At 40.0% G+C, this 18,494-nt stretch overlaps 1 protein-coding gene across 10 annotated transcripts in view; it reads right to left on the reverse strand.

The window, feature by feature from the left end:
• Positions 1 to 84: 84 nt before the first annotated feature.
• sycp2 (synaptonemal complex protein 2) overlaps positions 85 to 18,494 on the reverse strand; it is a 32,539-nt gene continuing 14,129 nt past the window's right edge. For 5 of the 10 annotated variants that reach the window (XM_031566927.2, XM_031566929.2, XM_031566928.2 and 2 more), the window contains 17 exons: positions 18,037 to 18,208; positions 17,158 to 17,222; positions 15,581 to 15,769; positions 14,581 to 14,887; positions 12,978 to 13,234; positions 12,252 to 12,491; positions 11,541 to 11,595; positions 10,902 to 11,072; positions 10,068 to 10,229; positions 7,832 to 8,017; positions 3,991 to 4,166; positions 2,814 to 2,908; positions 2,283 to 2,382; positions 2,052 to 2,110; positions 1,492 to 1,570; positions 1,082 to 1,138; positions 85 to 737 (listed from right to left, as the gene is read on the reverse strand). In XM_031566927.2, coding sequence (XP_031422787.1) covers positions 666 to 737; positions 1,082 to 1,138; positions 1,492 to 1,570; positions 2,052 to 2,110; positions 2,283 to 2,382; positions 2,814 to 2,908; positions 3,991 to 4,166; positions 7,832 to 8,017; positions 10,068 to 10,229; positions 10,902 to 11,072; positions 11,541 to 11,595; positions 12,252 to 12,491; positions 12,978 to 13,234; positions 14,581 to 14,887; positions 15,581 to 15,769; positions 17,158 to 17,222; positions 18,037 to 18,208 — 2,442 coding nt within the window. In that variant the 3' untranslated portion in view covers positions 85 to 665. Of the gene's footprint in view, positions 738 to 1,081; positions 1,139 to 1,491; positions 1,571 to 2,051; positions 2,111 to 2,282; positions 2,383 to 2,813; positions 2,909 to 3,990; positions 4,167 to 7,831; positions 8,018 to 10,067; positions 10,230 to 10,467; positions 10,535 to 10,901; positions 11,073 to 11,540; positions 11,596 to 12,251; positions 12,492 to 12,977; positions 13,235 to 14,580; positions 14,888 to 15,580; positions 15,770 to 17,157; positions 17,223 to 18,036; positions 18,209 to 18,494 lie in introns of those variants that run through there. The other 5 variants (XM_031566931.2, XM_031566933.2, XM_031566932.2 and 2 more) reach the window with 5 other exon arrangements.

Genomic DNA, 18,494 nt, shown 5'->3' on the forward strand with positions numbered 1-18,494 from the left:
GTGTGGAGACTGCGGGTCTTAGGGGTGAATTTCATATCGAACTGTACGGAGAGTCAGTCTGAACAGGGTTGTTCACGTCTTCACTTGAAAAAAAAAAAAAAAAAAACTTTGTAAGAACTACTTGTCTTCATAATACAAGGCTTTTTAAAAATATGTGGTGTCTTCTTGCTCCAAACATACCAACATCTGTAGCCAAGAACAGGTGATGAAGACATGTGTAGCAGTCGTCATACTAATACAATGACTCTGGAAATATGTCCTGGTTGACATTTGTTTTTGTGCTGAACAACACAATGTTATAACAACGTGATTAGGGGGAAAAGAACGAGACACACCACTGACGGATTACCTTTTACATCAATCTTATTTATTGTGGTTCTTATAATATATTAACAACAAGGCAATCAATTTTTCCATATGAATAAATACATTTTACACATGAATTCATTATTTAGATTAAAAACTGGGGAGCGAGGGAATGGACTCACAAGTCAAGGTTGACAACCTTAAATAAATAAATAAACTAATTGAACTGAATATATATTGGTTTATAATATCTACTCAACATGTCTGAACAGGTTCCGCAATAAAGTGAATTCTGATGTGAACGGATCAGAACGTGAACATGCTAAAAACACCTTTTAAAGATCATTCTTTTCTTTGGGTCAGAACATGGGAGTCCCAGACAGGAACAGAGTCTGCAGTCCTCTGCGCATACTTGAGAGCTCCTCCTCTCGCTAAAGGGAAAAACAAGTCTTTCAGTCGTTCATATTGTCACTAGTTCAAACAGGAGATGCTTTTACCGAAAGTGCCTTAAAGTTAGTCAGCAGAAGATGCTTTTACCAGAAGTGACTCAAAGTTAGTCAGCAGAAGATACTTTAATCAAAAAAGACTCTAGGTTACTGGTTAATCAGTGTGTGTGTGTGCTCTCAGGGAATGAAACCCATGACGTAAACCTATGATGAAACCCATTAGCGTTTTGCTCTGCCAGTCGAGCTGCAGAAAGTCATTACCACTGGGAAGCACATTAGTATTAATAACTGTATGACGTTCTTGCCTAATTAGGCCCCGTCCTACTCACCATCTCCTGAAGAAATTTATCCTGGACCGACTTCATGTCCTTCTTCATCAGAACCATCTGAGGACAGCACAGACAGAGGCCAGGTCATTTTAAATAACAGAACTGAACAGACCCAGAGGACTTTCTCTTCGGCACCTGTTCTGATTTCAGATTTTTGCTTCTTGTTTTGTTTACACACTGTATGCTGTCGCTGTGGTCTTCTGCTTCACAAGCACCGATGTGAATGTTGGTGAAGTTGTAGCAGTTTCTAAATTAATAGCAATGCTAATAATGTTCATAACAACAGTAACGACATTGAAATCAACGACACTAAAAAAATGCTAACAGTAAGACTAGCACAGCTGTTAGCACATGCTGCATTCAGTGGGGTCTTGTATGGTTTGGACACAGGGCCAGAGATCATGGCTCACCTCCGAGCTGAAGATCTGCTCCTCGTACTCCAGGCTGGGACACACATTTGTCTGAAAGGAGTTCTTCAGGTGCTGGAGCCTGAAACAGGCCGTGGGAAACACATAGGGGTGTCATGTTGTGGCGTGACACGACGCAAAGTGAGTTAGGCAAGCTAAACTTCTCTGAAGCGAGACACTGCGCTCCACACAAATCCCATTACCTACAAGGATTCTAGGAAAAGAGCTGCTGACAGGAAAAAACAACAACAACAACACCTTTCCCCACCCGAGGAACAAATGTTGATGAGAATATTCAATAATGTAATTGCCCCAGTTTTTTTGGGTTGCCTTTTGAGAGGCAAACACTGGCTCCGTTCCACAAACACACACATAAGGGCCTCCAGGATTATGTAACTCTGTCCCCAAGCGCCCTCCGAGACACAGAGACAACAAGACAATCTCCAAGAAGCGAGAGCTACTCAAAAACGCTAATGACGCACAAGCCGCCACAAGCCTAGAGACAAACAGGACGACATAACAAATGTGCGTGTGGACGCTCACACTGGGCGCCCCCTGCTCACCTCCGAGATTCTCTGTTCTGGTACGAATGGAAAGCCAGGGACTGCTTCTTCCAGTAGATCTATAAAAAGAAGCAAGGTGAGAAAAAAGCAATATGTTCTCTCATTGGGGACACAGACACAGGTGATGGGCGCAGCCAGGTATCAGTCCATTTTCTCACTCTCGCACCCAATCTTTCTCATTCCCTTTTGCTCCAGAATGACACATGGATAAGACACAAAAGAGTAACACACCGTCAGCTCCTTCTCCATGCTCTTCAGGGCGCTGTTATCCTGCTCCAGGTTGCCGATCTCCTCCATTAGAGTTGTCTTAACCTTCTCCATCCTCTGCATTCTGCCACAAGACAAAAATACAACTTTTTAAGTTTAATTTTTTATGTGCATTATATGCATTTCCTGTCCTGTTACTTATGTGACTGGACATGAGTTCTGTCTGAATATGCACTCCTTGTCTTATATATATATAATAATATATATATATATATATATATATATATATATATATATATATATATTATATAAAAGTATATTACTAAAAAGTAATGACTGGTCCTCAAGATGGCATGAATTACTGAACATGTTCTATAATGCATACCCCTGATTATCAACTATAAATGCCTACTCTTTTCTATAACACATACCACTGGTTACTGACTTCTTCATTCTGCTATTCTTACTGTGCTGATTCACCAAGTTAAATTCCTGCGTATATTGTGCCTTTGGAGAAAAAAAGGGATTCTGATTCTGTCCACAGACACTCCTCACCTGTTCTTGCTCATCCGCAGGCTGACGGAGGACATGTGCTGCTGGACGCTCTTCAGGGACTGCTTAGTGTACAGCTCCATCTTCTCTGTGCGTTTCTGTGTGCACACACACACACACACACACACACACACACACACACACACACACACACACACACACACACACACACACACACACACACACACACACACACACACACACACACACATATATCCTCACTTTAAATTGGCACTCAGTAATGAGGTTACACCTCGTGGCTTTTATTAGCTGGGTGTAATAAGACCTAATGATATGAGGCTGATAAAAGAAAGCGTAGCACTGGAGGACTGCTTCAAAGCATATTATTAAGGGCCCACTGAACTAATTTGTCTTTGTTGTACCAAAGCGTGGCAGGTGAGTCTTCAAGGGATACTCTTGAGGAAACACGACAAATGACGGAGAGATTACTTCACTGGACCTCTGGGCACTTCCTCTTGACGTGTTCAGATTAAAGAGGCTTCACTTCCTTGATGGAGCGATGGAGGCCATTAAAGCAAGGGCCTGCCTGCTAGAGGATACGTGTCAGTGGGGAAGAGGAGCCCCTCTCTGGTGGATTTCACCCAGACACGGAGCATTTAAGGGCCGGCAATTAACCAAAGCATGACAGGTGGGGACGCTTCAGCACTGCTGTGTGGGGATTAGTGGCTGCTGCTGTCCCATTCATGTATGCATGGCAGTAATTCACAATTATAGAGTTCAAAGAGGAGTTTGTTATTAAATATATCAGTGTACACTGCCGTGTTTATTTGTGTGTGTGTGTGTGTGTCTATGAGATCAACAGACCATGTATGCCTGTTGATTATCTGGCTCTTCAGAATGCTGAAGAGATGGGATTTATGCTGAAGAAAAGGGATTCATTTTTTCAAGAATGACTATACATTATCCCTTACATGTATGTCTAGTAACCTCATCATTTTCTCAAAGTAAAGATCATATTCAATGTCTTACTGTAAACTGCTTTGTATGTATGTATGTATGTATGTCTAAGAGTGTGTTTGCAGGGGTGACTCAGAACACCAAATCGTGTATTGTTTGTCTACCAGTAACTTCTGAAGACTCAACCTAGGCCTGCTGAGCTCAGAGTCGATAATCAGTGTATTACTCTACTCTGTCCGTTCAGCCTCCCTTCGGGTCGCACCTGAAACTTCCTGGTGAGTTCGGTGCTGAACTCTCGGCAGACATAGCCCATCTCCTGCGAGGTGCTGATCTCGGTGTGCACGGCGTCCGGGTCCACGTCCCCCTGCAGGCCCGTCTTCCAGCTGCTGCTGGCGCTGGCCACCATGTGGGAGGACATCTCCACCTCCATGTTCTCCACTGCCACCGCAGAGAAGCAGATCGACAATCAGGCATTTAAATATAATATATAAAGACATATAAATATAATATATAAAGACATATAAATATATAAATATAATATATAAAGACATATCAATATAATATATATAAAGACATATAAATATATATATATATATAAAGACATATAAATATATATATATATATAAAGACATATAAATATATATATATATAAAGACATATAAATATAATATATAAAGTCATATAAATATAATATATAAAGACATATAAATATAATATATAAATACATTTAAATATAATATATAAAGACATATAAATATATCAATATTATATATAAAAAGACATATAAATATATATATATATATAAAGACATAAATAAATATATATATATATATATATATATATAAAAAGACATATAAATATATATATATATATAAAGACATATCAATATAATATATAAAGACATAAAATATATCAATATAATATATAAAGACATATAAATATATCAATATAATATATAAAGACATATAAATATATATATATATAAAGACATATAAATATAATATATAAAGACATATAAATATAATATATAAAGACATATAAATATAATATATATAATGTCATATAAATATGATATATAAAGATATATCAATATAATATATAAAGACATAAATATATAAATATAATATATAAAGACATATAAATATATATATATACACACACACATATATATATATATATATATATATATATATATATATATATATATATATATATATATATATATATATATAAAGACATATAAATATATATATATAAAGACATCTAAATATAATATATAAAGACATATAAATATTAGTGCTGTCAAATGATTAAAATATTTAATCGCGATTAATCGCATTTATGTCATAGTTAACTCAAAATGAATCGCGATTAATCGCAAATTTTTATCTATTCTAAATGTCCCTTTGTTTATTTATTTTTTCCATCATTTTATTTGTATTTTAATGCCCTTATCAACATGGAAAAGTGGATTGGCTTGCTTTATGCAAATGTTTTATTTGATTGAAAACCAACATTGCCAAACAGGGCGGTACAAAATAAAATTATAAAGTGCACATTTCAGGTAAACAAGGACTCAGCCTATAGTGCAGTTAAACCATGGCTTAATATTTTCTTTTTTTCAAGTTAGCTGGGAACATAGCAGTCAGGCCTCTTATTTCAGAAACAATGAACCGTAACAGTTAGGTTACCAATAAAAGGTAAGCCTACTACTTCTTTGCTTTCAGCCAGCTGCCTGACATTTTCAGACAACAGTGAAGCTCGCTTCTTTTGCACAGCACAACTTTTAAAAGTAAACTTTCCATTCAGAAGCTTTTTATCATCCATTTCGCCGTATCGCGCTCACCATTCACTCAAACCGTAACGTTAGCCTACTACACAGTTTGCGAGGCCAAAAAGAACGTTAATCAAAAAAAAAAAAAAATCGCGTTAATCGCGCAATAAAAAGATTTACGGCGTTAAAATGGGTTTGCGTTAACGCCGTTAATAACGCGTTAAACTGACAGCACTAATAAATATATATATATATAAATATATATATATATATATATATATATATATAAAGACATATAAATATATATATATATATATATAAAGACATATATATAAAGACATATAAATATATCAATATAATATATAAAGACATATAAATATATATATATATATCAGGGTATATACAGCAATCCTTAAGTTAAATTTAATACCTTTTTAATACCTTTTTTACTACCTTCTGAATTTTTTTAAAACCATCACGACACTGAGTTGCAAGTGTTAATCGGCGACCTTTCTAACGTTTACGGAGATTTTGACATCTATAACACTATACACAACATAATAGATTTAGAGACTCACTGATGTTGACCACATATTGCACACATTTATTTCATTTTGTGAATAAAAATAAAACAAACTACATTAAATGTGCAATGGAGAGATAGTTCCAGCACACTGGCTGGCATTCACTACATGAACTGTTGATGCATTATAAACTGGCATCTGCTATATGAATTGTTGCTGATATCACTTCACAAACTGGCATCCACTACGTGAACTGGTGTGCTATAGGCCTAATATGAACTCATGAGCAAACATCAACACTAATGGCCCTGCCTTGTTGATGCCATCAACAAGCTGTTTTTTGAAGAACGATGCTAATCCAAATCTGATGATGTAGCCAGTTTTGTCTTTGACATCGCAAAGTCATTCACGTGTGGTAGAGTCGGGAAACATTTCTTTAAACAGCTCCGAAATTCCTTCGTTGGAGTTCAATGAGTGGTGTTTAACTGCAATGTTTAAACACCAGAGCCTCTGCACGCAGTGTTGGTGTGGAGCCCATAGTCACCCGGAGGTCAGACGTAGTTGCTGGAGCCGTAGCGTTGGCTTGTACCGTGGCACTAGTGGTGGTGGTGCAGCACAGACAGTTGGCAGAGTGGTAGAATGAACTGCTCTCGCCGACCGCGCATTCCATTTTTATGTTTAGTGGATTGCATATGCGACCGAAGTGCATTAGCTCCCATCCAGTTGACATTGATGTTTTTTTTACAAACCGAACAATAAGCCTGCCGGTTATTCCCTACTACACCCAGCTGTCAGAAAACTTGCATTTGCCCATGACGACGACGATGGTTGTCTGGACGTTGAAGATATGCCTAAGCAAGTCAAAAACGTAAGCCAGCCAGTTGGTTACCCAGTTGAAGCGCGCAGTGTTTGAGATGTCGAACGACCACTGAATTTGACGTCAGCATCAAACATACAAAGTTGAGACTTCAGGATTGATACGGAAGATCTTTGATTATGTGCCCAGCTTTGCTAAAGCCAGCATTTAAACGAACTAACGCGAACTTTAGAAGATTGAAATTCTATCAGAATAGGACACTGGAAAAAATAATACCTATTTAAAAAAAAATAATACCTCTAAAACTACATTTAACACTTTTAATGGCATTAAATTTGGCAATTTTGATTTATCACCTTTTAATACTTTTTAAAACCCCGCGGACACCCTGTATATATATATATATATATATATATAAAGACATAGAAATATAATATATAAAGACATAGAAATATATATATATAAAGACATATAAATATATCAATATAATATATAAAGACATATAAATATAATATATAAAGACATAGAAATATATATGTATTAAGGCAGTGAACATGCCGCTCAGACAAGTTCTACACTCGCACAAAAGAGAAACAGACCAAAGATCAAAACTATAAATATCATATATAAAGGCATATCCAGTAAATATATGTCCGCTGTATATATGTGTATATAAGTGTGTAAACATAAGGCAGTGCACACACCACTGACACACAACATTTATTGGTGGGCTGGGAACGGCATGACAGTACTTCTAATGTCCAACACAAAATACTAATATTAACTTTATGACAATACAAAATAAAAAACGAATCTCACAGGCTCATACTAATATCTGTATGTTTTGTCATGGTGAAAGATATCTGTATGTTTTATCATGGTGAAAGATCGCTTCTGAATGATATATTTTGTTTATGAAGGTAGGTCAACATGCAGTTGCCACTTGGTGAGTGTTCAAACTGTGTATTAAAAAGAGAAACAACGCTACCTGTGCCCGTGCCGTCAGTCTGTTTAGTGTAGTAGGACTTCTTCGTAGTTTGGACCGCCCTCCTACTCTTCTTGCCTCGGATACTCTGCAACGCCTCCTGCTCCTCCTCCTGCTCCTCCTCCTGCTCGTTCTCTTCATCTTGCTCTGAGCTGCTTTGCTTCTCCTCTGGTTGCTTCAGCCATGCTGCTTTAATGCCAAAATGCAGCTTCATTACACTGACTATCCCACACCTCCATATGTTAGCCAGCATGTTCAGAAATCAGTCTACTGCGTGACGGGATTTTATGTGAAGGATAAGTAGGAAAGGATGTAAAGGATCTAGTACACATGCTGATTAAAAATGCACCTTGCACTTGTGAAGTACGTCGCTTTGGATAAAAGCATCTATTAAATAATGAAATAAAAACAACTGGATGAAAAATTAACACTCACATACAGGGGTGCAAACTCATCAGGGATGAAAAAGGTGACAACGATGCGAACCCCCAAGGAGGGTCCGGGGCATGCTCCCCGGGGAATATATTTTATATATAAGAACATTTTGCACATTTTAAAGTTCAATGCATCAATCTGGTGCACTTTGACAACAAAATTATGAGGCTAGATCTATGAAGAACTGCTCTGGTAACAGTTTAATCATAAACATTCCTGTGTTGAATGTTGCACGGGCACAGGCCAACCCAACCACCCACCCCAATACCCTCCCGACCACCCACTCCAGTCCACTTCACCAAAGCACATTACGTAAGCAAAAAAAAGGGCCAACTATTGGAACAGAAAATCAACAGAGGCTGCATCAGGCACGGCCTAGCTTCTCTGTGTTCTTGAAAAACTGTGACAGTGGGAACACATATTCTTTTCCCTTTACATTCCTCTTTGAGTCTAGCTTGTCAGGACAACGCCCATTTGCACCTAACTCCTGCCTCTATTTGAGCCACAGTAATGGCATCCTCCTCCTAAAATTCTCTTATTCTGAAAACAAACTGAAGTAGGAGAGTGGTAAGTTTGTTCAGTTGAGGTGAAGCGCCGGCAGTAGAAAACGGGTCAGTGCTTCAGATTACATACACATAAGGACGTGTGGTCAGGGGAGGCAGAGCCTCATGAAAAGTAAAAGTCATCATGAAAAGTAAAAAACAAATAATGATCAAATCAAATAAATATTAATATGTATCTACTGATCTGTGCTTTAAATAAAAAAAATGTATGATTCCGATCATTTTTATAATAACAAAATCGCTGAATTTGACCATGTCCTGTTCAAACAGAGAGGCGACTCGCGAGGTGAGGCAGCAACGAGCTGCGCCTCATCTCAGATTGTGCAATCCCTCACACACTGGGTTGAGCGCATGCCTTTTGCTTTCTCATTGTTTGTCATCACTGAAATATTTGTAGACACTTTTATTATATGTCGTTTGTATCCATAGAATAGGTAATGTAATGTATTTCACGTATGTGAAGAAGCTATTTAGTCTTGCTGATCTGACATTAATCCACAGTGAAAAAGCACATAGGGGAGGCAAACCCAACCTCTGCCTCATTGAAGGGGGCGTGCGAGAGCCTGGAAAATGGACTTCTAATCCAGTGAAGTGATAAATACATAATGGGAGACCAATGCCAGTGCTTCAAACGACAGGACAGAAGATAACTTTAGCAGCTAAACTCCGGACCAAACTCGGCTGACGGCCATGTCTTTTATGTAAATGTACATTTTCCGGCGTTTTCACGCTTAGATTTTTCAAAAGTTACCGAGAAAAAGACTCACTGTACTATCCGATAACACCGTTATTGTAACCAGCAAAAATGGTTGATGTGATTTGCGAGGCGTCTGTCAGCCAACTGTCTGACTTTAGCACGTTAGCCTAGATAGCATAACGTTATTGCAGCGTACCAACGTCACACGTTACCGTAAATTACATCTTAAAAAGGCCGCTCGAAACCAACGCTTTCAACCGAAAGACACCTATTACGGCATCGAGGCAGATACCTTCCATTTGAACAGACCCGAAGACTCGAAATAAAAAGCGTGCCTGTCATGGTGACGTGGGTTGGCCAAACGAACAAGCTTGAAAAAAATATTCATGATAGCTTGCGTTCGCAGATTACTTGGAGGACCCCCCCACCCCCCCCCCTAAAAATATTTTTATTGCAGATCTACACGAATCACACAAATTACCTATTTTGGCTCAGAAACGGCGAATTTCGCCGAAAGGTGACGAGTTTGCACCCCTGCACATACCTTTCTCTTTCTCTTTGAACAGTTTCCTGGGCTTCTTCTTGAGGGCCTTCTCCCTTGGTGCACCCCTAACATCTTCCTCCTCCTCCTCCTCGTCTTCCTTCTCTATGTCTGTGTGACTCCTGTCGGACTGCGAGGGTTGGTGCGTGCGGTGGTATCTGGGGCCTAGGAACAGCACATGTTTCATGTTAGTTTGTTTAGATGTTTACGCCTTCTTTGGCTATTTGCTTAAACTGAATCTCACCAGTAAGAAACTACACAAAGTAACTAAGTGCTTAGACTGAATATCACTAGTAAGTAAGTATGCCAAATAAAGAACTGTAATTGTAACCCACAAAGGTTCAAAATTTGACAAAAAACAAAAATAAATATAAGCCTAAGTATGTATTAGGGTATGAAAATTGACGAGGCGTATTGCTTAGCTAATTTTCACACCACAATCCTCACTGGTGCGGTGGTAGCTGGGGCCTATGAACAGCACATGTTTCATGTTAGTTTGTCCATAGATGTTTCCGCCTTTATTGGCTATTTGCTTAGAGTGTATCTCACTAGTAAGTAACTACGCCAAATAACTAACTGTAATTGTAACCCAAGGCGGCCCAAAATTTGACAACAACAAAACAAAATACAAGCCGGTGAACTAGTATGTATTAAAGTATGAAAATTAAGGAGGTGTATTGCTTAGCTAATTTTCACGCCACAATCCTCACTACACAGTTAAAACATAATATTGTAAAATGTTTTGGGTGGTATCAAATTTGCACTTGTTGCACTGGCAAACCTTTAAATCAGGACCAAAGTCAGTTATAAAGTGGCCCACTGGCAGCAGAGAAATACCTTTCTCTTTCTCTTTGAACAGTTTCCTCGGCTTCATCTTGAGGGCCTTCTCTCTTGGTGCACCCCTAACATCTTCCTCCTCCTCCTCTTCATCATCCTCGTCTTCCCTCTCTATGTCTGTGTGACTCCTGTCGGACTGGGAGGGGTGGCACGTGCGGTGGTAGCTGGGGCCTAGGAACAGCACATGTTTCATGTTAGTTTGTTTGGATGTTTACGCCTTCATTGGCTATTTGCTTAGACTGAATCTCACCAGTAAGTAAGTATGCCAAATAACTAACGGCTTAGAGTGTATCTCACCAGTAAGTTAGTATGCCAAATAACTAACAGCTTAGACTGAATCTCACCAGTAAGAAAATATGCCAAATAAATAACTTTGACAAGGCGTATTGCTTAGCTAATTTTCACGGCACAATCCTCACTACACACTGTAAGAAAATACAAATGATTAAAAATTTTAATGAAATAAAAAAAATATTTTGTAAAATGTTTTGGGTGGCATCAAATTTGCACTTATTGCCCTGGCAAAACTTTAAATCAGGACCAAAGTCAGTTATAAAGTCACAAATAAATCATGTAGGAGTCCCATCCCACTCCCATCTGGGTGCTTGTAAAACAGAGAGAGGTGTATTACACGCTCACCTGAATGCAACGTCTGTTTGCCGTTCTCACGCCCCCTACTGGATGCAGGTGTCTTCTACAACGCAAAAATGATTTTATGTTTACAACATGATAATATAATACAACATCAAACCCACATAGTCTAACTCTTATAGGGCCAATGATTTTCCGCGATAACGGAAAACAGACGGAATTCGCGGAATGAACCCTTTGAAACGGAATTGCAACTTCCAAACGGAAACATCATTTTGTGCATACAAATCGCCCAAATTCCCTTGTATTTTGGGCTGCAAGGCTATATTTCTTTCAAATAAACACAACAACGATTGCAACGATGAACAAACATTAATTAAAGAACAAAACCACTGAGAAAATGTCACGTCTGCGATGAACTCTGCTCCGGCCACGCCCCCCTTTTTAACGGTTGACCCACACACGTCCGCTAAAGCCACATTCAGTCACATTCACTTGCTCGTCTTCCCAATCGCATTTAAAACAAAAAATGTTTACTCTTCTGTTCTGTTAATGCTGGCAAACAACAATCTAAGAAGGGCACATATTATTCACTCATTTTAAGCCATCAATATACCTCAGGGTGAACAAAATGAGCTGAAACGGAAACGGAAAATCACTGGCCCTACTCTTACCATCCTTGAAATGGACCAAGAACTGTTAGACTACAGATATAGTTGTGGAGTTGTAACTGATGAAAAAGCTCTAGACAATCCGTACCTCAATTTCAGTACAGAGTATTGCCACATTGTTGACTGACAGATGCGAGGACTGGCTCAGGGTCACCATGGAGATGACTGAGTCCTTGTCGGTCTCGTGCGCCTTGATAAAGTCTCGCAGCTGCTGGTCGAGGTCGATGGACTTGAGCGGCGAGCCCTCCGGAGACTTCTCCAGGCCCGTGGAGGTGAGGAGGGGCTGGGCCGGGGAGTGCAGAGAGTGGACTGGGCTCAGCTGGAGATTCTGGGATTACAGGAAGGAACATGGAACCAGACGCAGTGTTTTACCTGCATTTATATGCATGACGGCACTATTAACCTCACCAAGACTGCAAGCTATTTAATTCATATAATTTTCCATTTACATGTTTTGCATCTGTATAAGGGTAACAGTGATAACAGTCTTTGAAGTCTGTTTTAATAAAAGTGCTTGTGACATCTCTCATGTGGCTTTGACTTACATATTTATCCCACTTATACAGATACAGAAATATATAGTTTATTGGTATTCAGCCTAAAAGTTCCGATTAAATACCAAGGTCAAGTCAGCTGTTCTTTAGTTCCTCTTCTTTAAAAGGATTATACACAAACTACTACTAAAATATAAAAAAAATACAGTAAGGCATACGTCTCGATTCTGCCTAAATTCATACACAAAACTTCACATTGCATCACCTGACCCTTAATTTGTCAACAATGACCTTTGACCCCCTGGTGTGCCAGCACTGACCTCTGAGGCGCATGACCTGCGGCAGCTGGCCATGCGGGGGGTCCCGCTGTTGGGCGTGGGGGGGACGGGCAGGCTTGGGGTCTTCAGCTTGTCTTTACCCCCCGCCGCAGGCTTGTAGAAAGAGGAGGCCTGGATGCCAATCATGGGCTTGGGCATCTCCAGGGTGGGCGGTGGAGAGGGGCGCGCCACAGGGGAGAGGCAGAGATGGAGGAGGGGGGTGGTGGGGGACAGCGCTAATGGCGGAGACCTCGCTGCAGCTGTAAACCAAAAAAATGGGTTGTGTTAAAAAAAAAAAAAACCTGCTGTCTTGTTCTGTCATGTTACAGAAAAAAAGAGGCAATGAGTTCAAATCTTAAAAAGCACACATACTGCCTAAAAATGTGGTCTTCACCTGTACAGTGACTGTGATGAATAAATAAATGTCTGCTAAATAATCAAATGTAAAATCTAGTGCTGTCAAACGATTACAATATTTAATTGCGATTAATTGCATTTATGTCATAGTTAACTCAAAATTAATCGCGATTAATCGCAAATTTGTATCTATTCTAGTTTATTTATTTTTTCCATCATTTTATTTTTATTTTAATGCCCCTATCAACATGGAAAAGTGGATTGGCTTGCTTTAAGCAAATGTTTTATTTTATTGAAAACCAACATTGCAAAACAGGGCGGTACAAAATAAAATTATAAAGTGCACATTTCAGGTAAACAAGGACTCAGCCTATAGTGCAGTTAAACCATGGCTTGATATTTTCTTTTTTTCAAGTTTACTGGGAACATAGCAGTCAGGCCTCTTATTTCAGAAACAATGAACCGTAACAGTTAAGTTACCAATAAAAGGTAAGCCTACTACTTCTTTGCTTTCAGCCAGCTGCCTGTTGACATTTTCAGACAACAGTGAAGCTTGCTTCTTTTGCACAACACAACTTTTAAAAGTAAACTTTCCATTCAGAAGCTTATTATCATCCATTTCGCCGTATCGCGCTCACCATTCACTCAAACTGTAACGTTAGCCTACTACACAGTTTGCAAGGCCAAAAAGAACGTTCATCTAAAATTCATCTAAAAAAAAAAAAAAAAAAAATTAACGGCGTTAAAATTGGTTTGCGTTAACGCCGTTAATAACGCGTTAAACTGACAGCACTAGTAAAAATCCTTATAACACTCATTTACAGGCAGGGTCATGCTTCACAAAGCAATATTTGAGTACAGCCAGGTCAGATTCTGGGTAAAATCTGGAACATTAACAAGTTAGGCAAAATACCTTTTCGAATGTATTACCTCCGGAATTCATTACGTTTTTGGTGTGGTTTGTTTGTCTGTCTGTTAGCAGGATTAAACAAAAATGACCAGCCCGGTTTTTATGAAACTTGGTGGAAAGGTGCCACATGGGCCAAGGAAGAGCCCATAACATTTTGGAACGGATCCGAATCACGGGGGCGGATACACAAATTTAGTTTTGCCTTTTGCTAACGTTGCATGGCGGAGGTCGGCGCTCTCCGAGTGCCCTTCTAGTTTAGCAACGTTGCCCTTTTTGTTGTTGTTGTTGATCTCCCAATGGGATCTGTACCCTGGCGTTTTGTGTCACTGCTGTTCTTACATCTCATGTGCTCCATAGAGGGAGGGCTGAAGTGGGAGGAGGCCAGTCTGCTGGCCCAGGAGTCCAGAGGAGGTTTAACGGCCCAGGAGTCCTGAGGAGGTTTAACGGCCCAGGAGTCCAGAGGAGGTTTAACGGGCTTCTCCGGCGGGGGAGAAACCTTCTTCATCTTCTTCACCTCCGGCGGGGGAGAAACCTTCTTCGTCTTCTTCACCTCCGGCGGGGGAGAAACCTTCTTCATCTTCTTCACCTCCGGCGGCGCTGGCCTTTCAGTCATATCTGGAGGGTCAGCGGTCCTCCGCTTCTTAGTCTACAAATGCACAACACGCTTTGTGAGAGAGTGCTTTACAACGGTTTAAAAGATCACCACCATCACCAAAAACAACAACAATAACAGCGACAATAATAATAATAAAAAAAAACACAATGACAACTCTCGGAGGTTGGAGTGTTATGAAGACCTCTTACGGTGCAAACCCATGACACCGTTACGAGCGACGCGATATTCTAAATCCATGCATTTCAACGGGAGCCAATCCATTGTGACGTAGACCACCGTTTTGGGCGACGCGACCGATAAAAGTTGGAAAAGGCTGAATCCTATGCAAATGAGGAGCGATTTTTCCTGGCAGCGGCCAATCAGATTGTTTGGTGTCGTCTCTGACAGTTTGAAAATGCTATTTCCACACGCTACAACACGCCCACTCAAAGCGATGGAAGCGTATCGCGTCGCTGTCATGGGTTTTCACCGTTAGCCTGCAATACACAACATGCTTTGAGGAGATTGTTTTACTATGGTACAGCTGAAGATTTTAAAACAACAACAATTATTATTAGTTTAGTGACTGTATTACTATAATAGTTTTATTACTTTACCTTTAACTTTACTTTTTCATTACTAAAGCACCCTTCTAACAACTGCGTTAGTCCCTCGTCCTGTGTGCTATATACAATAACCATTGCATCAGTAGCCAAGTGGCATATGCTCATATGTAAACCTCACTGGTAAGGCTGGAGGTTCTTCAGTCTCTGAGTGGTCTGAGGCTTCCCTGTAGGACACGTCCACGGCCACGGCCCGGCGGGGCCTTCTGCTCGTCCCCGTGGCAACCACTGAGGGCTTGGCAGCAGCCTTCTGCTCCACAGGCTTCGGCTCCACAGGCTTCTGCTGCACAGGCTTCTTCTGAGGCCTTTTCTGTGATTGCAGACACTTGGTTTAGGTTAGGGAACAACCAGACCACATCACCTGTGTGCTTTACGCCACACAAGCACGTCAGATTAAAAAGGCAGTGGGTCTCAACTGGTGTGGCCCTGGGACCCACAATTTCCATCAAACCATAAAATAAACATACAAATATAAACATAGGGCTTACTTTTATCCCTGCATTAACAGCACAGCCTTTGTCTGACACGAGATTTAAAATATTTTTCATTTATTTTATTTTTTTAACCACACTGTCCAGTTATCTAGGGATTATTTGCTTCGCCTTTAGCCCAATTTAATGGTTCACACTTCATGTTATATTCTTCATCAAATTAGATCATTATACAAACTTACATATTGATCTCACTTCACGTTATATTCTTCATCAAATTAGATCATTATACAAACTTACATATTGATCTCACTTCACGTTATATTCTTCTTACATGTTGATTTCTTTCCCACAAAAAACTGCATATAACATAGTTAATCTTATTCTAACCGCAAATTACCAGAAAATATGCTCCCCAGCAATATAACTACAGTAATGAACTAAACGTTTAACTTTTCTAACAGAATTATGGATTCTAGCACAAAGACTCAACCAGCCCACCAGTGACATCCCTGTAGACAGCAAAGCTCTCCCCGCTCACATTACAGCACTCCGCCAGCTGAGACTTCACACTCTCAAATAGTAGTCGAAGCAGGCTGTGCATCTGTCGCTCACGCAGAACTGTCTCTGTCTCTTTCCGAGAGCTCCCATTTCCCTTTGTGACTGAGGCATGAGAACTGCCAAGACTCCAATTTTTCCATTTCAAAACGAAAGCTACCGTAATCACTGTAGTTATATTGCTGGGGAGCATATTTTCTGGTAATTTGCGGTTAGAATGAGATTAACTATGTTATATGCAGTATTTTGTGGGAAAGAAATCATGTAAGAAGAATATAACGTGAAGTGAGATCAATATGTAAGTTTGTATAATGATCTAATTTGATGAAGAATATAACGTGTACTGAGATCAATATGTACGTTTGTATAATGATCTAATTTATTTTCTATAAAAGTCATTCAAGTTCTTAAGGAACACACACACACACTTGCTATGTTGTGTAGTGCACCAATCCTCTTTCAAACGAACTTGTGTCACTATTAACAGTTTAGGGATAATGGCTTAACACCATTTATAGTACTCTCAGACATGTTAATGAGGCATCTATCTTTGGCTTAATCAGACACATTCTGGGTTTCCACCTGCACGGCGGTCTGTTTGCCTCTCCAGCAGAGCAGATGGTGGGACCACAGATGGTTGAATTATCCTGTTTATTTGATCCCAAGGAGAAACAAACAGGTCCATTATGGAGAGATCTCATTAACTCACCCTCTTCGGCTTGGCTCGCTCCTTCAAGAGTTCGGGAGAAAGAGCAGGCAGGTCTGGGGACACATCTACGAGAGAAAAAGTGAAATGTTTTCTGAGCACAAGTAAACATTTTTGCAGTTAGAAGTAACCAGTCAGGTCTCAGTTTTGCAAAAGCTTTTACCATTGTGGACTTCATACGGTAGAGTCGGTGTCAATAGGAATTCTCCCTGTTCCTCAATGACAGTAGCTAACAGCTACAGCAACAGTCCTCTAATGCTTTTAAGGAACTGGGCTAGATACTTTCTGTTAAAGCAAAAGGCCAAAGTCCAAAGTATGTACTTAAACAGTGCTGTTTACCCTGGTGCATACTTTTACAAACACACCAACAGGAGCACAGACTAACCATATCCAACCACAGCACACCAACAGGAGCACAGACTAACCATATCCAACCACAGCACACCAACAGGAGCACAGACTAACCATATCCAACCACAGCACACCAACAGGAGCACAGACTAACCATATCCAATCATATATTTCATTTGTATTACTATTACTACTATTACTATACCAAGTTTATATTACTATTGCAGCTCATGTTTTTTGTTTGTCTAATGAAGACTTTGTGGAATCATGCTTAATTGGTAGAGAATGCTGACACTCTGAAATTCCATCTTTAAAATTCTGCATTCTAAAGCCAGAAACCAAGGCCCAATGACTGTTCTTCTCTGTGGCTGGCTTTTGAAAACAAATCTGTTTGTGTCATAGACTAATTTACTGGGTCATCCATTCTCTCTCACTTTCTCTCTTTGGTGAGGCACACCCCCACAGCTCACAGACCCTGTCCTTGCCGCCCCAGATTGCCTCTTCGCCTGATCTCTAGCCCAGTGAGCCCACCTGAGGTGCATGGCGGTGGGCAGGGTTTGGCCGGCTGGCGGCTGTAGTCGGCCACTTTGGGTTTGGCCCTGCGGGCCGAGTCCCTGAGCCAGCTGACGTCTGTGGTGTTCTCCTTGTCTCGGTCTGTGTCTGTGTCGCTGAACAGGTGCTTCCTCAGGTGACGGCTGAAGACCTGAAGGGCAAAAACACACGGAGTGAGGCTGAGAGAGGAGAGGCATCATGGCAGGTAAAAGGCTGTAATCTGTGACCCGTGGGAATTTAGAGATTAATATACATAAACTAGGTTTCGTTTAATGCTGACTGTGTACTAAATTGATGCCTGACAAATTACACCAGACATTCCAGTCTTTGAAAGGGTTTAACCTTTTAAAACAAACGTTTTATTCTTTTATAAACACAAGTATTACGTATATGTAAACTACTCTTTAAAAGTAACAACTACTTCCGATTCCACTTGA

The sequence above is a fragment of the Clupea harengus genome, chromosome 4, assembly GCF_900700415.2.
Source record: "Clupea harengus chromosome 4, Ch_v2.0.2, whole genome shotgun sequence".
NCBI classification, from domain to species: Eukaryota; Metazoa; Chordata; class Actinopteri; order Clupeiformes; family Clupeidae; genus Clupea; species Clupea harengus.